This window comes from Gigantopelta aegis, chromosome 5, assembly GCF_016097555.1.
Source record: "Gigantopelta aegis isolate Gae_Host chromosome 5, Gae_host_genome, whole genome shotgun sequence".
NCBI lineage: Eukaryota > Metazoa > Mollusca > Gastropoda > Neomphalida > Peltospiridae > Gigantopelta > Gigantopelta aegis.
The window spans coordinates 26902280-26926934 of NC_054703.1; the positions used below are offsets into that span (position 1 = coordinate 26902280).

At 37.9% G+C, this 24655-nt stretch overlaps 1 protein-coding gene across 1 annotated transcript; it reads right to left on the minus strand.

The window, feature by feature from the left end:
- Positions 1-18: 18 nt before the first annotated feature.
- Positions 19-21752, minus strand: LOC121373038 (cysteine-rich motor neuron 1 protein-like). The gene is made up of 8 exons (XM_041499481.1): positions 21567-21752; positions 17898-17999; positions 17074-17181; positions 11483-11536; positions 7950-8048; positions 6121-6228; positions 3277-3330; positions 19-125 (listed from the first exon to the last, which is right to left on the minus strand). The coding sequence occupies exons 1-8, from the start codon at positions 21619-21621 to the stop codon at positions 19-21; spliced, it is 687 nt and encodes a 228-aa protein (XP_041355415.1). The 5' UTR covers positions 21622-21752.
- Positions 21753-24655: the final 2903 nt, after the last annotated feature.

Genomic DNA, 24655 nt, shown 5'->3' on the forward strand with positions numbered 1-24655 from the left:
GCGTGAGTGTGAACACAGCTAGTCAAGCTTACGGCATTCACAGGTTGGGCATCCATTCCTGTCTTTCTTGTATCCCCAGCGACAACGGCCGCCAGCTGCACATGGAGGTCGGAGAGGACAAATGGCTGAAAAGAATATAATTACATAGATTATTTAAAAAATACATTTAAAACCTTTAATATTCAGGCCGTAAGTTTTTATTTGAAATATTTACAAGTGACTTGTGCCTTCCAAGAAGAACGGGAAAGAAGTTTGATAAAAACAAAATAAGGGAAGTCAACGTTTATTGGTACATTTCGTAATGTTTCGACATATTCCGCGTTCATTCGGAAAGGCTTCGAATTAAGATACTCGGTTCGAATCGTAATAATTCGTTATCGAATACTACCTCCTGTAATAACATATAACCAAACATTTAGATATTTTCATTAAAACGCGATAGTATTAAATAAATGATAATTGATATGCCATTGTTACGTTAAAATGGAAGTAATAATCAGTTTTTTCTGGCATTACTGGGATGAATTTGGTAAAGAGATACACAACGCTTGACTAGTCGCTGCAAACTATTGTCCGTTCCACAGGGAACGCCTTTTTCATACTATGAAATTTACTACGAGTTATTTATGTACGTGCCGATTGGTTTGTAAATTGCGTACAAAAATAGCATTTCCTTGTTATTTCTAAAACACTTTTAGTTTTCTTCTTACGTTAAACCGACTGAAATTAAAAGAAATATATTTTATTATTATTTGTTTTTAATAGGATGATGGGACGGACTATATAGCTGTAACGTCTGTTGTAAAATAGGATTGGGTACAGCATGCTATGGCGACTTCGACTTCTCACTACCTTTAACAACTCAACGACAGGAGCCGAATTTCGGCTACAAACAAAACCTCCATTTCGCCTGCTAGAAGATTGCCTCCTCTGTATTACTCCCAGATCAATGAAAGTGCCAAGGTCGGCGTGCCCTTTAAAGGGACATTCCTGAGTTTGCTGCAATTTTTAAGATGTTATCGACTAACAGAGACGTTTTAACGATTATAATTACATATCAAATATAGTTTTATGCATAAAACATTAGTGGCTGTATATTAAACGTGTTTCTGATAGTTGTAATATTTGTACTGGGTTAAATTTTGTCTTATTTCCTAAAATATAGTTTTTTTCGTACATACGAAATTATTTGAAGAAACACATTGAATATACAGACACTGATATTCTAAACAAAAAAATATATTTAATATTAATCGTAGAAATATTTTATTAGTCGGAAACATCTTACAATGCAGCAAACTCAGGAATGTCCCTTTAAATATAATTCTCTCTAAAAATAATTTGAGCAAATATTTCTGACTAATATTTGCAATTCCTCACTCGATATATTATTCTATGCGCATCTATGTGCGAAATAAGATATTATGTTACAAGGTGCGCGGTATGCATTTGAAAGTATAGTGTAGTTTATTAGCTTTAAGCCTTCCGGCTCATAGGAATACATTTCATATACAAATCAATAACATTTGACAGGAGGTGCATATATGGAGGATGGACATTTAAATATGTTGAGAACGTGAACATAATGCATTTTTAAGATATTTACCAACAAGACATAATTCTTTACTGTTTTGAACAGACAACAATTGCACAAGTTTAAACACAAATGGTTTGCACCAGCAGTATTTCTTAATATATATTGAATGTAATTGCATGACCAATGGACATTTCAAAATAAAGTAACATTTATCCTCTATATCATTCTGCTTACACATCTGACATTTCCGTTGCAGCCTTTTAATAAATTAATATCTACCTTGTTCAACAAACAACCAGTGAGAAGAAACACATTTTATTATAAGAGTAGGGTAACAATCTGGCAGTGATATTCTAAGGTAATACTGCAAGCAAAACGTATCTATTAAATGCTTATATACATTACATTTAGGTGAGTTTTCTAGCTAAAATTCGAAATTTCTCAGAAGACCATGTTCCCGAACCCCACATAACAAGTGTGTCCTGGTCCATGGCACTAACATTAGCCCTTTACTTTTATGAGAGAGAGAGAGAGAGAGAGAGAGAGAGAGAGAGAGAGAGAGAGAGAGAGAGAGAGAGAGAGGAGAGAGGAGAGAGAGAGAGAGAGAGAGAGAGAGAGAGAGAGAGAGAGAGAGAGAGAGAGACTATCCTCAAATAGGCCTACGACATTTCCATCCTTCTGAAAAAAGTGGAGGGCACATGACCCTCGCCTCGTGTATGATGGCCCATGTTTTGTTCACTGGAGTTGTACGACGGTATTTAGCTCCGCACTTGCGTCCGATAAATATGGCAGTCCTCCTACAGACGTAGATGAAACCATACATTTTAGGCAAGATCAGTTCTCCTTTGAAAACTGGAAGGGATGTAGCCCAGTGGTACAGCGGTGGGCCCATATTGGGCTATTTCTCGTTACAGTCAGTGCACGTTGCTGTTAATCGAAACGAGTAGCCAATGAAGTGGCGATAGCGGGTTTCCTCTCTCAATATCTGCGTGGTCGTTAACCATATTCTCGACGCCATATAATCGTAAATAAAATGTGTTGAGTGCGTCGTTAAATAAAAAAAAAAATTCTTTCCTTTGAAAAAGTGTTTTCTTTAGAAGGAAAGATCTTGTGTATGCACCATCCCGCAGTCAGGGTAGCACATACCACGGCTTTTGATATACCAGTCGTGGTGTCCAGGGACTGGTAATGACATTCAAAATGTTTTATGATGGACATTTGGAGGGTGTATCTAATTTGTAATTTGAAATTTAATTTTTAATCATTAAATCTTAATTTTAGTATTTATTTATTTATTTATTTATTTAGAGAAATAAACTAATTAAAGGAACATTCCTGAGTTTGCTGCATTGTAAGATGTTTCCGACTAATAACATATTTCTACGATTAAACTTACATATTAAATATATTTGCTTGTTTAGAATATCAGTGTCTGTATATTCAATGTGTTTCTTGTCATCTCAATGTTTGTAAGAAGCCCAAACTGGATTTTGTCTTCAAATAATTTCGTACGTACAAAAAAGCAATATTTTAGGAAACAAGAAGAAATTTAAGCTAGTACATATATTAGAACGATCAGAAACACGTTTAATATGCAGCCACTAATATTTTTTATGCAGAAAACTATGTTTGATATGTAATTACAATCGTTAAAAAGTCTCTGTTAGTCGATAACATCTTAAAATTGTTGCAAAGTCGGGAATGTCCCTTTAACTAATTGTTATTGTTATACAACTTACGTTGCGCCTTCACACAGACAGTTCCACCACATATACCTGGGCAGCAGGATTTTCCTGATGGAAAAAACAACAACAAAAAAACACATCAAGTTTTAAAAAATATTCAAAAAGTAAAATAAAATAAATAATAGAAAATAATAGGCGATCCTAGACAAGAGTTACAGGGTGAAAGAAATAGGGAAGGAGAGGTAGAAGGTGGAAGAGATAGGGAAGGAGAGGTAGGGAAGGAGAGGTAGAGGGTGGAAGAGAAAGGGAAGGAGAGGTAGGGAAGGAGAGGTAGAGGGTGGAAGAGATAGGGAAGGAGAGGTAGAGAAGGAGAGGTAGGGAAGGAAATGTAGAGGGTGGAAGAGACAGGGAAGGAGAGGTAGGGAAGGAAAGGTAGAGGGTGGAAGAGATAGGGAAGGCGAAGTAGGGAAGGATAGGTAGAGGGTAGAGTGATAGGGAAGGATAGGTAGGGAAGGAGAGGTAGAGGGTGGAAGAGATAGGGAAGGAGAGGTAGAGGGTGGAAGAAATAGAGGGTGGAAGTGATAGGGAAGGAGGTGTAGAGAGTGGAAGTGATAGGGAAGGGGAGGTAGTAGGTGGAAGTGATAGGGAAGGAGAGGTAGGGAAGGAGAGGTAGAGGGTGGAAGGGATAGGGAAGGAGAGGTAGGGAAGGAGAGGTAGAGGGTGGAAGAGATAGGGAAGGAAAGGTAGAGGGTGGAAGAGATAGGGAAGGAGAGGTAGGGAAGGATAGGTAGAGGGTGGAAGAGATAGGGAAGGAGAGGTAGGGAAGGATAGGTAGAGGGTAGAGTGATAGAGAAGGAGAGGTAGGGAAGGAGAGGTAGAGAGTGGAAGAGATAGGGAAGGAGAGGTAGAGAGTGGAAGTGATAGGGAAGGAGAGGTAGGGAAGGGGAGGTAGTAGGTGGAAGTGATAGGGAAGGAGATGTAGAGGGTGGAAGTGATATGGAAGGAGAGGTAGGGAAGGAGAGGTAGAGGGTGGAAGAGATAGGGAAGGAGAGGTAGAGGGTGGGAGTGATAGGGAAGGAGAGGTAGAGGGTGGAAGAGATAGGGAAGGAGAGGTAAGGAAGGAGAGGTAGGGAAGGAGAGATAGAGGATGGAAGTGATAGGGAAGGAGAGGTAGGGAAGGAGAGGTAGAGGGTGGAAGAGATAGGGAAGGAGAGGTAGAGGGTGGGAGTGATAGGGAAGGAGAGGTAGGGAAGGAGAGGTAGAGGATGGAAGTGATAGGGAAGGATAGGTAGGGAAGGAGAGGTAGAGGGTGGAAGAGATAGGGAAGGAGAGGTAGAGGATGGAAGTGATAGGGAAGGATAGGTAGGGAAGGAGAGGTAGAGGGTGGAAGAGATAGGGAAGGAGAGGTAGAGGGTGGGAGTGATAGGGAAGGAGAGGTAGAGGGTGGAAGAGATAGGGAAGGAGAGGTAAGGAAGGAGAGGTAGGGAAGGAGAGATAGAGGATGGAAGTGATAGGGAAGGAGAGGTAGGGAAGGGGAGGTAGGGAAGGAAAGGTAGAGACGAGATGGATGGTGGAAGAGATAGGGACGGAGATGTAGGTAAGGGGGGCGGGCTAGGGTAGGAAAGGAGACGTAGGGAAGGGGAGGTAGGGATGGCGAGGTAGAGGGTGAAAAAGATAGGAAAGGAGAGGTAGGTAAGGGGAGGTAGGAAAGCAGAGGTAGGGAATGGACGATAGGGAAGAGGTCGATGGTAGAAGACATAGGGAAGGAGGGGTAGGGAAGGGGTGGAGGGTAGAAGAGATAGGGAAGAAGGGTACAGGGAAGGGGTGGAGGGTTGAAGATATAGAGAAGGAGAGTTAGGGAAGGGGTGGAGGGTGGAAGATATAGGGAATGAGAGGTAGGGAAGGGATGATAGAAGGTGGACGACATAGGGAAGGAGAGGTAGGGAAAGAGAGGTAGGGAAAGGGTGGAGGGTGGAAGAGATAGGGAAAGAGAGGTAGGAAGAAGAGGTAGGGAAGGGGTAGTGGATGGAAGAAATAGGGAAGGGGAGGTATGGAAGGAGAGGTAGGGAAGGAGTGGACAAGTTAATACAGATTAGAATAAAATATCATCGAATATGGAGGCACAGCGCAGATTGGAACAGCATGGGTAGAGATTCATGGAATCAACCACTATTTTGCCAAATGCCCATTGGACTCTGTGTTGTGCGGAGATACGGCCCTCATCGTGTGTTGTGGTTTTGTCGTTCAGATTCCATTGTATACGACAGAAAATGGTACTAAAGGAAGGGCCAAGTTAATACAGATGATTGTATAGGATAAAACAGAATGAAAGCGCGGGTCAAGTTAAAGGGACATTCCTGAGTTTGCTGCATTGTAAGATGTTTCCGACTAATAAAATATTTCTACGATTAAACTTACATATTACATATATTTTCTTGTTTAGAATATCAGTGTCTGTATATTTAATGTGTTTCTGGTCGTCTTAATATTTGTAAGAAGCCCAAACTGGATTTTGTGTTCGTACGAACGAATTTTTTTTATTTTAAAAATAAAATGAAATTTAAACTAGTACCGATATTAGAACGATCAGAAACACGTTTAATATACAGCCACTAATATTTTATGCAGAAAAAATATAATTAAAATGTAATTACAATCGTTAAAAAATATCTGTTAGTCGATAACATCTTAAAAATTGCAGCAATCTCAGGAATGTCCCTTTAATATGTGTAAAGTTTAGTTTGTTTAAAGACACCACAAGAGCACTCCTAGAAGTGAATATGTGAACCACAACATGTGTCACAATTAGGAACTATAGTGTACCGTGACGAACGAACTCTCACCCGGAAGTGAACCGTGTAGTGAGAACTAAGACAGGGCGGAACAAACTGGTCTTACCGAATGGACATCTTTGCAGACTAGTGCATTCCCAGGCGACACGTACTCTGGTGCAGTCTGGTGCTCTGATGTATTGTATGGCCGGGCAATTGTACCCAGGTCTGATCCCTGCGTGATAGGAAAGAGATATCTATTTAAAGTGACAAACTCTAGTTTTTAAAGCAGGCCTGATCCCTGCATGGTAGGAAAGAGATATCTACTTATCTACTTAAAGCGACAGTCCCTAGTTTTATAATGCAGGTCTGATCCCTGCGTGATAGGAAATATATATCTACTTAAAGCGATAGACCCTAGTTTTTAAATGTTTCACTGTCAAAACCGTTTTTGATAATTTAAATTATAAGTACTTACATTTTATTATTTAGAATATTAATTTTCGTATAGCTGAAGAGTTTGTGGTCATACAGTTTGTTTTCCAAAACTCCAAAACAGTTTTTATAATTACCCCCCCCCCAAAAAAAACAAAAAAACACAAAAAAAAAACACCGCACGTTCGTCTGAAAAGTAATGGTTATCGAGACAAGCTCTAGTTATTTCAGACGGTATTTCCCTGTTTAAACGTCACAGACTTAGCTTCTCTCTGTTCTAAACTTATCTAAATGTGTGTTGTAGGTTTGTAGATTAATTAAACTTAGTGTCCATTTTCACGGGCTGACAACAGGTTTTGCACCTTTAACGACACATCACGGAGCACATGCGTTCAAATTTACATACACTGTTATCGTGTTTCGTTTCTTACATGCATGTAACTACGATGTATATATATATATATATAAATATATATATATATATATATATATATATATATATATATATATATATATATATATATATATATATATATATATATATTTACAATGCTAAAACATCTGAAATTGAAAAAAAAACGGGCTTCGTACTAGAGCACATTTATTTATTAATCATCGGCTATTGGATATCAAACATTTGGTAATTTTGATATAGTCTGAGAGGAAATCCGCAACATTTTTCCATTAGTAGCAAGTGATATTTTATATGCACCATCCCAAAGACAGGATAACACACACCATGGACTTTGTGGTAATTGTGGTGCACTGGTTGGAAAGAAAAATAGCCCAATGGGCCCACCGACGGGGATCGATCCCAGACCGACCGCGCATCAAGGGAACACTTTACCACTGGGCTACGTTCCGACGCCTAGCTCACATAGCACCTTGTCGTTCCGTTATTGTATGTTCGTGTCAACACTTTGCTTTAATCAGTCATTAATATGTCAATTTTAACAGTTAATAGTGTGAGAAAAAAAAAATGTATTACGTTTGTAGCTACTTGTTTGACATCCACGTCTCTCTATTCCATAACCTAACGGACAAATGTGACCCTTTTATTACTATGGCGATGTTAAAAGTGAATGCTGGGGAGGAGGGGGTGGGGTGTGTGTGTGGGGGGTGGGGGGTGGGGGGGGGGGGGGGGGGAGGGTGGTGGTGGTGGAGTCGTACCTTTACAGGTAGTAGTTGGACATCGATGCCTATCTGTTCCATAACCAAACGGACAACTGCCACCTTGTTACTGATATGCCAATGGCAACAGAGGATGCTGGGGGGCAAAAGTCTTACCTTTACAGATACAAGTTGGACATCCATACCCATCTGTTTCATAACCAAACGGACAACTGCCACCTTGTTACTGATATGCCAATGGCAACAGAGGATGCTGGGGGGCAAACGTCTTACCTTTACAGATACAAGTTGGACATCCATACCCATCTGTTTCATAACCAAACGGACAACTGCCACCTTGTTATTGATATGCCAATGGCAACAGTGGATGCTGGGGGACAAAAGTCTTACCTTTACAGATACAAGTTGGACATCCATACCCATCTGTTTCATAACCAAACGGACAACTGCCACCCGGTGGGCGTGCACAAAGAAGATAAGGACATCTGGCTACATATAAACAAAAGAAAACCCAACTTATGAAATTAAAAATACAATCATTCTGAGAGTACTGCTGAAGTAATATATATCCTTTACCGGGTCCAACATATTTCGTGATGCCTATAACTTCAAGGGTCATAACTCTATGAAACAAATGGTTAAATCGCCATAAAATGAATAGAAAACCAACTTGTGAAATTAAAAAAAACATATATATATTCTGTTGGCGTGTCTGCAATGGGTGGGTTTCGGGGTTCGAAACCGCTCCTTGCTCAAGAATATTTGTTTTTCAATACATTTTGTTGGGGATCTTGTTTTTCTATACACTTTGCTCGCTACACCGCCGTGTAGACCCACCCGCATTCCCGCTAATATTCCTGTAATTTCGCCTTTCCAGAGAGTACTGCTAAAATGTTCCCTACCGAATCCAACGAATGTTTGTACCTACTAAGTGAAAGGGTCATAAGTCTGTGAAAAATGGGGTTGATCTGTAACAGTACGTGATAAAGATAGACAAAACATTGCAATACCTTTGAGACACTGCTAAGAAAAGGTCCGGATTTTCCCCCATATCACACAAGTTCAAAGGTCATATATATAGTTCTGTGAAAAATGGATAAATCGCCAAATCGTGAAGAAAAAATAAAACCCGTCCGTCAACCTATATCTGGGATATACGGACAGAAAGAAAGACGGACAGATAGAAAGACGGACAGACAGAAAGATGGATAGAAAGAAAGACGGACAAACAAAAAGACGGACAGATGGAAAGAAGGACATGCAGAAAGAGGAACAGATAGAAAGGACAGACTGAAAGACGTACAGACAAAAATACGGACAGATGGAAAGAAGGACAGGCGGAAAGACGGAGATACAGAAAAAAGGACAGGCAGAAAGACGGACAGAAAGGGACAGACAGAAAGGAAAGACAGACAGAAAGATGCAGATATAGAAAGACACAGATTGAACGATGGACAGATAGAAATATTGACAGACAGAAAGACAAAACATATTGCTCCGTCTGTTGGACAGGTAAGTGACTTTTAATGTCTTGATAAGAAGTTTGCTTTGTTTAACGACACCACTAGAGCACACTGATTTACTAATCATTGGCTACTGGATGTCAAACATTTGGTCATTTCGACATATAGTGTCAGAGGAAAGAACTGTTTTATTTAACGACGCACTCAACACAGTTTTATTTACGGTTATATGACGTCAGACATATGGTTAACGACCACACCGATATTGAGAGACAAAACCCGCTGTCGGCACTTCATGGGCTACTCTTTTCGGTTAGCAACAAGGGGTATTTTATATGCACCATCCCACAGACAGGATAGTACATGCCACGGCCTTTATTACACCAGCTGTGGAGTACTGGCTGGGATGATAAATAGCCCAATGGGTCCACCGACGGGGATCGATCCTAGATCGACCGCGCATCAAGCGAACGCTTTACCAATGGGTCACGTCCCGCTCCCTATAGTGTTAGAGAGGAAACCCGCCTCTCCTTTGAATACCTCCAGTGAGGGTTTGGGTGCACGATTTTGCTCAGTCGGTTAACCGTTCGCTTGAGCTGCTTGCGTCGCGGGATCGAACCACCTCACTGGATCCATTCAACGGACTGGGTTTTGTTCTCTCGTTCCAACCCGTGCACAACAGCTGGTAAAAGGATGTAGTATGTGTTTCCTTTGTCTGTGGGAAAGTGCATATAAAAGAAAGAACGATTATAGATTTAGAGAGGAAACCTGCTACATTTTTTCCATTAGTAGCAAGGGATCTTTTATATGCACCAACCGACAGACATGATATCACCAGAGCCGTAGCTAGGATTTTATTTTTATTTTTTATTTTTTTTGGGGGGGGGGGGAGCAACTGCCCCCTTTGCCCCCATGCTAGCTTCGCCCTGATCACATATCACGGCCTTTGATGTACCAGTCGTGGTGCACTTGCTGGAGCGAAAAATAGTCCAATTGGCCCATCGACGGGGTTCGATCCCAGACCATCCGGTACAAGGCGAACGCTTTACCACTAGGCTACGTCCCGTCCTTGCTTCTCAAGTGCGCATTGTTTCCAGACAGATTTGTTACTTGAAACTTGAAACTTTGTTTCGATACACCCAGACCGTCAAACGACAGCATACTAATAATTATACTTAAAGGCAAAAGTTATTGTGACATGGATTGTTTGGAGTAATACATTTTTGAATGGATTTATGGATGTAAACCAGAGAAAATGTGCATGAAACAGCTCAAAGAAATGCAACCAAGCAGTTGTAGCAGCGATTGCATGCTTTGTGCAAGAAACATGGAATATTCGGGAGAAATCCTGTCCAGTGTCCACCATAAAATGCCAGAGATTCAGTCGCAAATCATTGCCACTCTGTGCAGTTTTCAGAAGTCAAGAAGTCAGAAGAAACACCATTTATCAACTGTTTGATGCAATTTCGTTATGTCACGCCTCAGTGAAAATGACAGATGGCGATTCATAGGGATCCTTGAATCTGAAACCTCGCAGCGTGACGTCGCACGGCAATTCAACGTCCACAGAAACACCATATGGCACTTATAGCAACGATATCAACAACACAAGCAGGTCAGGGGCCGTCCCCCTAGCGGCCGACCATCAACCCTCACAGCCCGTACCATCCCTTTATCCAGCGTTTAGTGGCCTAAATGAGACGACGGTGCCAGGCCCCCTCTAGTAATGTGGCTGATTTGCATATGGCAGGTGCGCCCTTTTCATGGACTATTGCTCGTTTCCATACATTCGGACATTTCTCTTTCCATGTTATAACGTTTTATACACGGCATTAAAGAAATATCATCAATTGTCTTTTGTGTGTCACAATAACTGTTGCCTTTTAGTATATTATACAAGGGGTATTTACAGTGACAAGATGATAATTTTACGGGATCTATTCGTAGAACATATAAAAGCATGCTTCAAAATAGCTATACACACTTGTTTAAATGATGAAAGGAAGGGAGGAAATGGTTTACATAACGCCGCATTCAATACATTTTATTTATGGTTATATGGCGTCGGACATATGGTTAAGGACTACACAGATACTGAGAGAGGAAACCCGCTGTCGTGACTTTATGGGCTACTCTTTTCGATTAGCAGCAAGGGATCTTTAATATGCACCACCCCATAGACAGGATAACACATACCACGGCATTTGAAGTACCAGTCGTGGTTCACTGGCTAGAACGAGAAATAGCTCAATAGGCCCACCGACGTGGATCGATCCTAGACCGACCGCGCATCAGTGTTTTCCCTCTGGGCTACGGCCTGACCTTTTTAAAATGAAGACACATGGTGACAAGATGGTCAAATATAGCTATGAGATCAAGCATTGCTGGTTGAATACATACTCAAGAAGGTGATATTAATACGATGATAATGTGGCTTTTATATATAAAAAGATAACTTACGTTTTAATCGAATACATTTTGATGATCCGCATATTCCTGGACAACAGGTCATACCTGAAAAACAATATTCGATACGAAAGTGTTGGGGTTTTTTTATTATTATTATTATTATTTTTTTTTTTGGGGGGGGGGGGGTTGAATGGGAAACTGTTCCCTTAAACAATATATGCACACACACACACACACACACACACACACACACACACACACACACACACACACACACACATACATATATATATATATATATATATATATATATATATATATATATATATATATATATATATATATACATTATTACCAGTGTTTTTCGGTATCGTCAATATCATATATTAGGAATAAAAGTTGTATTATGCGAGCCTCTGTTTTCATTCCTAATATAATCTAACAATATTCGATACGAAAGTGATGTTTTTTTTTTTTTTTTTTTTTTTTTTTGGGGGGGGGGGGGGTTTGAATGGGAAAATGTCCCCTTAAACAATATATGCACACACACACACACACACACACACAGACACACATACATATATATATGTATATATATATATATATATATATATATATATATATATATATATATATATATATATATACACATACATTATTACCAGAGTGTTTTTCGGTATCGTCAATATCATATATTAGGAATAAAAGTTGTATTATGCGAGCCTCTGTTTTCATTCCTAATATAACTCTAATAAGAATTTACAATTGCCAAAATTGTAAGGTATATTAGCTATGGGGAATGGTTATATGATAATAGTGAATTAATTGGGCAAACATTACAACCGATAGTTCAGTATTATACTAGGCTTGATGACCACCAAATATTTTGAAGGACGATTGGGGTCAGAAGTGAAATTTGAAAGTTGACGTTTTTTATCAGTAAACCACAAATTCAAACAATAAAAATGGCTAAAAACAAAACAATAACAACTATATGATCAACAGAATGAACAAGACTGACAGAAATAATGTTCCACCGTGATCAATGGATCTTCCTGGAAATTGTCAAAATCGAGAATGACAGCTCACGCAACTGCGTGAATCAATTGGATGCGATTCGGTGTGTTAATAAACAAGCCTGAACGTTCTTTACTAAGATGTCTGTGGTCAAAACGTATGTTCGGTCTAATAGTTGATATTAACATTAATATTTCAGGTTCCCCTACTTTTTTGAAGAGAATATATGATATTGACGATACCAAAACACACGAGGGTAATAATCTATTTATCATATAATCTTAAGCTTGATGCAGCGTGTTTTTGTAAACTGTATAAGCAACTTTAATTCCAGTCAACCATTAAGCGATATTCAAATGGCGTAAGAATATGTGCCGTGATGTCTTTTGGAATGGAAATGACGTCAAACCTGAATGACGTCATTATGAATATCCTTACATAACAATAACCTAGTACTTAAATTGTGTCGTGACCTCGATTAATTTACATCTAATTTGCAAAATTATCAAATGATCTAAACAAGATCACATACTTTGATTACACTGGATATGCTAGAAGTAGAAGAAAAGAAGAAGAAATTTTATATATATATATATATATATATATATATATATATATATATATATATATATATCGTTAAAAAGTGTATGTTTTTCTCTACATGACAGGCTTGTTTCGTGAGAGAGTTGAATTGCTCTCACTCATCAGATGTAGATTTAATTACACCGTCAACGGAAAGCTGATGACGTAATGGACTATGTGACGTCGAGGTTACGTCACTATGCAGGTCTATAGGTGATGTGTGGTATGCGCACATAAGGTATTTGCGTCTGTGTCGACATGCTGATACGAGTTCATTCTTGGAGTTTAGTGTGCTGGTTTCAGGTTTATACATTATGAACAGTTTTTCCTTCAGGCAGAGGTTACATCTTTTGCTCGCTGGAGAGTATGATTTTGCTTTGGATAAAATTTTCCACTTAATGGTGTATGCAGTGAATCTATCCTTCAGTGTCCAAATGTACTGACTTAGCGCTGTTGCGTTCTTCTGTGTTGCGTTTTGAAAACTGCTCGTGTGCGCGGTATATCTCGTCTTAAATGTGTTCTCGGTCAAACCAACGTATGTTTCTTGCTTGTTGTTATCGAGTGTATTAACGGTAGCTTGATATATTACTCCTTTCTGCAAGCATTTGCCCTCAAGTGGACATTCAGCTCTTCGTCTACAGTTGCATTCTCTGGGGGGAACGGCGTCTTTGTCTGTGTCTCTGTGTTGTTGAAGTAGAGTTTTGTTATGCGCTGAAATTATTTTCCCAACATTAGGCATGCAGCTATAGCTAATTTTAACGGTGTTTCGATTTATAATTTTGTGGAGAGGGTTGCTTTTGGGAAAGCACTCATCGAGTAATCTGAGGAACTGGTGACCTACGTTGGTTTTCACGTTGGAGCTATATTATAAATCGAAACACCGTTAAAATTAGCTATAGCTGCATGCCTAATGTTGGGAAAATAATTTCAGCGCATAACAAAACTCTACTTCAACAACACAGAGACAAAGACGCCGTTCCCCCCAGAGAATGCAACTGTAGACGAAGAGCTGAATGTCCACTTGAGGGCAAATGCTTGCAGAAAGGAGTAATATATCAAGCTACCGTTAATACACTCGATAACAACAAGCAAGAAACATACGTTGGTTTGACCGAGAACACATTTAAGACGAGATATACCGCGCACACGAGCAGTTTTTAAAACGCAACACAGAAGAACGCAACAGCGCTAAGTCAGTACATTTGGACACTGAAGGATAGATTCACCCCATACACCATTAAGTGGAAAATTTTATCCAAAGCAAAATCATACTCTCCAGCGAGCAAAAGATGTAACCTCTGCCTGAAGGAAAAACTGTTCATAATGTATAAACCTGAAACCAGCACACTAAACTCCAAGAATGAACTCGTATCAGCATGTCGACACAGACGCAAATACCTTCTGTGCGCATACCACACATCACCTATAGACCTGCATAGTGACGTAACCTCGACGTCACAGAGTCCATTACGTCATCAGCTTTCCGTTGACGGTGTAATTAAATCTACATCTGATGAGTGAGAGCAATTCAACTCTCTCACGAAACAAGCCTGTCATGTAGAGAAAAACATACACTTTTTAACGATATATCTGGCTCCCACACGGTTGAGCACTCTATAAAATAGCGTCTTTCAACTCGAAAACGACTACTATATATATATATATATATATATATATATATATATATCATATCTTACATTTTCAGTGCAATCACAGTATGTGTTATTTTTCAGATCACTTACTTTAAGAATTTAATAACTTTGCAACTTAGATATAAATTAGTCGAGGTCTCGGCACTAGGTGTATTGACATTTAAGCAAACTTACTTGGGTGACACTCTATGATTGACGTATACATCCATAGTCATGACATAAAAACATTTCAATGGCAATTTGACACTGAAAGCTGTCCAGCGTTCAGAAAACAAAAAACGTTAGGCATAACTTTATTTTGATGTAAGGACATCCAAAATGACGTCAGTCGAGTTTGACGTCATTTCCATTCAAAAATACATATTCTTACGTCATTTGAATATCTAGTAATGTCGGACTGGAATTAAAGTTGCGTGTACAGTTTACAAAAACATGTTGTATTAAGCTTGAGCTTATATGATAAAGAGATTATTACCCTCGTGTATTTCGGCATCGTCAATATCATATGTTAGGAATACAAATAATGTATTATGGTCGCCAGAGGCTCGCATAATACATTTTTTTATTCCTAATATATGATATTGACGATACCGAAAAACACTCTGGTGATACCCCCCCCCCTCCTCTCTCTCTCTCTCTCTCTCTCTCTCTCTCTCTCTCTCTCTCTCTCTCTCTCTCTCTCTCTCTCTCTCTCTCTATATATATATATATATATATATATATATATGTGTGTGTGTGTGTGTGTGTGTGTGTGTGTGTGTATGTGTGTGAATATATATATATATATATATATATATATATATATATATACACGGATGTCACAATCAGCTATTCTCGTGGCTATTCTTGTACGCGGCACAAATTCACTTTTTTAAACAGCGTAAAGCTATTGTCAGACTACCAACTGTCATGACGAAGTTTGCACTCGTCGTAATTACAACACAACTGTCGAGTTGACCAACGTCGTGGCTTTTAATAGTCTGAGCCTAGCTTTACGTCCCAAACAAGTTTAATGCTAGTATCACACTACCAACTGTCGCTACAAGGTTGGCCAACTCGCCGATATCACAACTTCTACGACTGTTCAGTTGCTAGTCTGAGCACTTTTACAACAACTCAATTCTTGTCGTATACAACTGCTACGACCGATTAGTTGTTGATCTGAGCGCACCCGACGAAAGTCGGGAATGAGGGAAATCACAACTGAACTGAACTGAACTTTATTTACACCCAGACTCTATTCTACGGCATATGAGGACACGTTTACATAGAACAATTAATACATTGTGACAAGATGGTGAAAGTAAAATAACATAAATAAATACAAAAACACACAGAAAATCAGCCGGAGGGTTTGAAAGTATTCATAACTAAGTTACAAAATATAGAACGTTTTCTAAGGACACCAGCTTTTTTAGAGTTAAATAATCTATAAAATGTATACATAGTTGGCTTTGATTGACAGAAAGCGGGTAAATTGCGATTTCTTTCATTCTTAAAAAAACATGCATGTACATATATACTGAAACCCATCTCCGATGTCGTAATTTTTACATAATGGACATATTCGATTGTTTAGTGATTAATTTTTCCATCTGCCAGTTTCAATAGGAAGATTATGATTTGAAAATCTGAATCGTAATAATGGACACCGGTGTTTTTTCTCTATAAGTATGAAATATGTCTGAAATGCAACAGTATTTTTTAATAATTTATAATGTGTAGCTTTGGATGAGTTATTAACGTGAGTGTACCATGATTGTAAGTATTGATCAGTAAGCCTTGCGGAAATAGATCTTTTCAACAAGGAAAAACTAGTAATAGCATTGCACTGTGAGGACCATATATATGTACAACCAACATCATCTAAAATTGATTTTACAAACATAATCCATTTGTGAATAAAAACATTAGTGTTCACATCATTTAGTAATAATTTATAGACTAGTAATGATAACTTGGACTGTTTTCCAGTGATTAATCGATACCAGAAAGAAATAATTCTTAAATTTACAGTGATATAAACTGGGTAACGTCCATGGTCTCCACATAGCATGTACAGTGGTGTTGATTTCCTTACAGGTAATAACAATTTTAAAAACTGGTTACATAATTTTTCCATTAATGACAGATTTTCAAAACCCCAAATTTAGCTACCATATAAAAGGACTGGTAAAACCATCGATTTGGCAAACTCCGTCGTGACCACTGATGATCTTACCCTAGCGTTAGGCTATGCAATATTTGAAAGGCATAATTATAGTTCAAAATTGTGTTGATACATTCATCTAGAACGGAATTCCAGTTCAAATACTAGTAGTTTGTTTTCTTTCCCGTCGTAAGTTGGCCAACTCTGCTGTGACCGTTGATAGTCTGACCTAGCTAACTTACCAGGGAAACATCGCCATGTTCTGGAACACTGACTCCTGAATTTGGCGATGGCGCAAATCCTTGGATGGGACAACATCACTGAAGGGCAGTGTGGGAGTTTAGGTCCTCCTGAAAAGCAATGGAAACACATTGCATGTTTTAAAGGGACATTCCTGAGTTTGCTCCATTGTAAGATGTTTCCGACTAATAAAATATGTCTACGATTAAACGTATATATTAAATATAATGTCTTGTTTAGGATATCAGTGTCTGTATATTCCATGTGTTTCTGGTCGTCTTAATATTTCTAAGAAGCCCAAACTGGATTTTGTCTTCAAATAATTTCGTACGTACCGAAAAACTATATTTTAGGAAATAAAATGAAATTTAACCTAGTACCAATAGTAGATCGATCAGAAACACGTTTAATATACAGCCACTGATATTTTATGCAGAAAAATATATTTGATATACAATTACACTCGTTAAAAAGTATATGTTAGTCGATAACATCTTAAAAATTGCAGCAAACTCAGGAATGTCCCTTTAACTACGGCTATTTAGGTACGTAACATATGGTTATAGTTGATGTCAGCACTTGAGAGAGAAAACACGAGAGAGAATGACGAAGAGAGAGAGAGAGAGAGAGAGAGAGAGAGAGAGAGAGAGAGAGAGAGAGAGAGAGAGAGAGAGAGAGAGAGAGAGAGAGAGAGAGAGAGAGAGAGAGAGAGAGCCCGTTGAAATATGGTAATAATTATAGAAGACCTAGTCAATGCTACACATGTTTGATGACGTACAAAAATGTTATATTTAGCAACCAGTAATATTAACCGTTACAAACTTACTTTTGCATATGCATGTCATGCATCCTCTTCTATCCGTTAGGTAACCATAGCGACATTCGGCGCCAGGGGGCCGCGGGGAGCATTGTCGACGCCAGCACATAGCTAATACGTAGAAAATAGACATCAAATACAATCTAAATTTGAGGAAAGGAAAGGTATGTTCATTTAATGACACCTTAGTAAATTTTCGTGTCTGGTATAAGGTATTGTGGATGTGTTTGTTTTGTTGTTTTGAGGTTGTTGTTGTTGTTGTTGTTGTTATTTGTTGTTGTTGTTGTTGTTTTGGGGGGGTTAAAGTCGGTTTTTTTTTTTTTTTTTTTTTTTTTTTTTTTTTTTTTTTTGTGGTTTTGTTGTTGTTATTGTTTTAATTTTTTCGAGGTGGGGGGGATTTTTTTTTTTTTTTTTTTTTTTTTTCTTTGCCTTTATTGCCAACCCTTGATTAGTAAAACCTGTTTACAGTATGTCTTAAAGGCGCTCTGTCACGGATGGTTGACCTAATTAATGACCTAACAAATTATTGAAAATATATGCATTTGATTTGTCGCTAAAAGTACTTTATTTAACCATCGACACAACTACCATAACCCACTAATTACTGATATTTTGTAAAACTAATTGAATTATGTCAACGGTCCATAATTCAGGAAAACATAACGGCTATTTGGAGGGAAGAGGTGTGACGTATTATTTGTGTAGTCACGTGATGGGCAGCCCCCGAATAACTGCATGCTCGTGTAACGAGAACGCTTGACCGTCCTATGCGACGTAGGGTAAATCGAAAGAAAAACAATGAAAACAAGTTATATAAAGATATATAAACATGTACTGAATGATAATAAGCTTATACATTAATTTATTTTAGCAACAGAAGCATTTTAAACGGCGACGATTCGACTAGTTAGACCTTGCATGTACAGCTAAATTTATCGTTTGTTCGCCGAAAAATCTAAACACCTAAAACACCGCATTCATTTTTCAGTTTGTCAAATTTATTATTATATAAAATATGCCATAATCCCCTGGGTAATTGCAAATGTCTTGGAATAGGAATTACTACATGTTTAAAGAATACTGTGAACTAGACGGTGTTTATATACGAAGTGGCTATATATACGACTGCCGTGTATATGGCCTCCGCTAACGAGGGCTGCCTATAAACACCGCAAAAATGTATATAGGCGGTAAATAAGTATTTGATTGGTCTATATTGGCGAACCACTTGGAACAAGAGGAATACATACTAAGTACACAGGGGAATGGGGGTTGAATATGAATGTAGCGGACCCGTTTGTGTACGTTTTCCATAGACACCTACCCAGTGTTTCTGCCAGAAATAATCTTTTGGATATGGCGCTATGAAATTAAATATTTACAATGTGTTTGCTGAATGTAACAACAGTCGATAGGGGGTATGGGGGGGGGGGGGGGGGGGGGGCTCCCTCAGAAATAATATGGGCTATATGTAGGGTTAGGGTTATGAAACTCACACAGTAATAATAAAGAGTCATTAATTTTCTCACGGTTAACTTAAATTTTTTAAATCTGCAATAAACTTTGGGTATGGCGCCATACTCATTTTACCCTGCTACCGTATACGAACAGCGTAATATTGCCCTTGCAGTACTATAATAATAATAATAATAATAATAATAATAATAATAATAATAATAATAATAATAATAATAATAATAATTATTATTATTATTATTATCATCATCATTATCATTATCATCATTATTATCATTATAATTATTATTATTATTATTATTATTATTATCATTATATATGAATGAATGAATTCATAAAAATAAATAAAATTATCAGCTTCTGAGATTATCTGAAAAAGAAAATAAATACACACCAACTACGGACAGTATACCGACTAACAGCAGGGGCTTGTAACTGGAAACAGTCGGACGGAAACGTGTTATCTGTTATCAAACAGTCAATGTACCATTATTGTTACAGATAAGCATAATTAATAACTATGATTCGGTAACAGTACTAACAGTTTAGCTTGTTTCGCAGTTCGATACGGTTAGAGGACATTATGTTGTGTATTAATCAACAATGATTGTGCCATAATGTTTTTTGTCTGTGCAGGCATATACCCATCTCCTTGTACAAGCATTTTTTTTTAGTGATACATTTTTCGGGGAACATGTCTCGACCCCTCACCGTAAACTTCGCTGGCCTCCGTGTACACCCCTCCCCATGCTAAAATCCCTGCACACGCGTCTGCAGTGGTACTGTGTACGGAGCTCCGTAAAAACCCCAAAGCAAAAACAAACAAACAAAAAACAAACAACAAACAAATTAAACAACAAAATAATTTCTTCAACCGACGACAATCATTTTTTATCCAGCAGAAAAAATACTGCCATCAGTAAATTAAGCCCCTGTTCTACGGCAAATCATATCGCAGCCACGGCAATTGCCTTAGTGTTTAAAAACTAGAGTCTGCCCCTTTAACCAATGTATACATACAATATTGTATTGCATTTATTGTATTGTATTGCATTGCATTGTACTGCACTGCACTGCACTGTACTGCACTGTACTGCACTGTACTGCATTGTATTGCATTTATTGTATTGTATTGCATTGCATTGCATTGCATTGCACTGCACTGCACTGCACTGTACTGTACTCTACTGTACTGTACTGCATAGTGTTGCATTGTGTTGTATTGTATTGGGTGGATGGGCTTCAATCGGCAATTTGTTCGCGCCAATCTTTCTTTTTCTGCGGCTCAAGGTCCTAAGCCTCCGAGACACATACACAAAATATTAAAAATAAGGTGGGGGGTTTTAATGTATAATTTCGGTAGTGTACATCACAATTTGGCGTCCAGCTAAGTTTTAATTAATAACCTTATAGCTTTCGTTTGGCGGATGCTCAAACGTACCCCCCACCCCTATTATATTTTGTTTTTCAAACTTTCCCCATAAATTACATATGGTCTGTCTTCCTGTCTGTCTATTAATCTCTCTCTCTCTCTCTCTCTCTCTCTCTCTCTCTCTCTCTCTCTCTCTCTCTCTCTCTCTCTCTCTCTCTCTCTCTCTCTCTCTCTCTCTCTCTCTCTCTCTGTCTATGTCTGTCTGTCTGTCTGTCTGTCTGTCTATCTATCTATCTATGTCTGTCTGTATGTCTGTATATCTATCTATCTATCTATCTATCTATCTATCTATCTATCTATCTATCTAACTATCTATCTAGCTGGCTGTCTGTCTGTGTATCTATCTATCTATATCTGATTAATGTGTATGCCTGTCATACGCACATATTCAAATATAATGTCCTACAGAGGAAATAAAAAATATATCAAATAAAATTCGTTTTGTTTAACGACACCACTAGAGCTCCTTGATTTATCAATAATCGGCTATTGGATATCAAACATTTGGTAATTTTGACATATAGCCTTAGAGAGGAAACCCGCTACACTGTTCCATTAGTAGCAAGGGATATTTTGTATGCACCATCCCACATACAGGACAGCACATACCACGATCTTTGATATACCAGTCGTGGTGCACTGGCTGCAACGAGAAATAGCCCAATGGGCCCACCGACGTGGATCGAGCCCAAACCGACCGCGCATCAAGCCAGCGCGTTACCACGCGTCCCTTTATAATAGAACAATGCATGCCTGTATGTTTTACTTACGTGCGGCTACCGCGACCAGTGCCAGTAGAACTCCTAACACAACCAAGCACTTCATGGCACGTTTGTGATACTACAGGCTGCGGTGTATCAATATATATATATACACGAAGCTTTGTTTGTACTGTGGGGGTAAAAGGGTAGGAGAATTTCCTTGCGGTGTGTGCGTGTATAATCAGTGCAAACTGGAAAACAGATACACCACCCAGGACACACACTGATTGGCTGTTTTTCACTTCATGACATCTGCAGCATGGAATAAACTGTATGTTTAATGTCTGTATGGATTTCATGCTTTATTGTTGACAGATGTGTGATATTTACTTTGACAGACAGACAGACAGACAACGAGTAGTTAACATACTAATATTAAATATTGTAACATACTTCTACATCTACATGTTCGGCGTTCGTTTCTGTCTCTAGCGAAGCCAAAGAGTGTAAATTATACTATTATAATAAGAAATATAGAGTATAGGTTATATGCATACTAATGAATGTGCAGTGTATATTATATGTGTAGTAATTAATGGGGAGTGTGGATTATATGTATTATAATAAGGAATTTAGAGTGTAGGTTATATGCATAAAAATCAACGGGAGGGTGTATTATGATGTATAGTAATTAATGGGGAGTGTAGATTGTACTATTATAATAAGGAATATAGAGTGTAGGTTATACTATTATACTAAGGAATATGGAGTGTATGTTATATATATATATATATATATATATATATATATATATAGATATATATATATATATATTATAAGGAAAATAGAGTGTAGGTTGTTGTAATATACTAAGGAATATGTAGTGTAGGTTATATGTATTATAATAAGGAATATAGTGTAACTGATATGTATTATAATAAGGCATATGGAATGAGGGTTATGTGTATTATAATGAATATAGAGTTTAGGTTATATGTATTATAATAAGGAATATAGAGTGTAGGTTATGTATTATATTAAGGAATATAGAGTGTAGGTTATAATATTATACTAAGGAATATGGAGTGTAGGCTATATATATATATATTATAAGGACTATAGTGTAGGTTATACTATTATACTAAGGAATATTGAGTGTAGGTTATAATATATTATGTGTATTATGATAAGGAATATAGAGTGTAGGTTATATGTATTATAATAAGGACTATAGTGTAGGTTATATATATTATAAGGAATATAGAGTGTAGGTTATAATATTATAATAAGGAATATTGAGTATAGGTTATAATATATTATGTGTATTATGATAAGGAATATAGAGTGTAGGTTATATGTATTATAATAAGGAATACAGAGTGTAGGTTATATGTATAATAATCAATCTGGGAGTTAATGACAATATATGCAACACTTGCTTTTTGAACCATAAAAACAAGATTTAAAGTTAAATTTTGTTTTATTTAAGGACACTACTAGAGCACAATGATTATATATTCATTGGCTGCTGGATGTCGAATATTTTGAAATGATGACACATATTTATCAGAGCAAATTATTTACATTGTTGTTTTTTATATTTGTATCAAGAAATGTTGTATATCCTATTTTCACCAGTAGTAAAATGATGGCAGGGAGTACAAAATTTGGTTTATAGGAGTTCTAAGGTAAGCGGTCATGCCCTTTATAAGGGTCCTTTGGGCAACCTAGGGAGACACCACAACATCGTAGAGGTCTAAAATTAACGAGCTACTCTCCCTTTTCTCTTTGGCATTTAACTGCTCCATTCAAATTCCATAGCACCACCACCACCCCCACCCGCCTGCTACCGATTTGATCGGGCTGCTGGTGCTCCATTGCACCTGCCAGTGCAGGCGGTCCCTCCTCTGCCCTCCACCACCTTTCCTGTCATGGACGGATGAGCCGGCCAAGGACGGCTCTTGTGCCCACGACAGGCGTGCGCTACAACAGCTTGTTCTGAATGTGCACGTAAAACCCTATGACCTGACCGGTTCTATGGTATGCTGAATCGAAATTCGGATACTGCTACTAGTTCAAAATTACAACTGTTTGCAGAAGGTTAGACTATATGCAAATTACATCAATTTGGAAATTCCTTTGGAAAATCTTATTATCATATGAACGTTTTAAAGTCTCAGGCCCTAGTTTGAACCCGTGAAAAAGGACACGAAGTTTGTTAGTCTACAAACGTGTAACACATTTGGATACAGTTACAAATGAGTTAAACAAGAGGCTGTGATGTTAACACAGGAACATATTCTTTAAAAAATAGACCAGAACAGATATTTCTCAGACACACGTGCGGTTTTGGTTTTTTAAATATGAAAAATGCATTTTGTAGTATTGGAAACACCAGGATGACCAGAAACACTGAAATGGATAAGCCATAGTCCGTCCCACAGGAACGCCTTTTATCATATTATGGAATTCACTGCAAATTATTTATTTCTGGTCCAATTGATTTGTAAATTGTAAATGACAATAGTATGTTTTTGTGATTTCCATGACACTTTTAGTTTTCTGTTTACGTCAAACCAAACTGAAATTATTTTTAAAAACAAGTTTTATAAAACGATGGGACGGACTATAATATCTCATTTCAATGATTAAAAACAGATCTAATAATGAACAATACGTCGTAGTGTTTAAAAATTTAGAGTTTGTCGCTTTAATGTGTTTGTTTCGAGAGTTGCTCTGTTCAAAATGAAAAGAAAATACAATAAAATATTGTAACACTGTTCAGTTGTATCCAACGAACTGCAGAACAAGCAAAACTGGCGTGTGGATATTTTAGTTATCAGTTTGTGTCGAACTTCACCGAAACATAATGCACACCACGTAACACCCGAGCACAGCTGTGTATGCAGTAAGTTGAAGTTATAGCAGTGACATCTGTCACTGTTGTTATTATTTTCATCAGACACAATTTCACGCCATCAGTATCTATGACTGCATGGCGGGATTTAGCTCAGTCGGTTGAGTGCTCGCTTGAGGTGCTTGCGGCCCAGGATCCAACCACCTCGATCGATCCATTCAGCTGACTGGATTTTTTTCCTCGTTCCATCCAGTGTACCACAATTGGTAAAACACCGTGGTATGTGCTTTCCTGTCTGTGG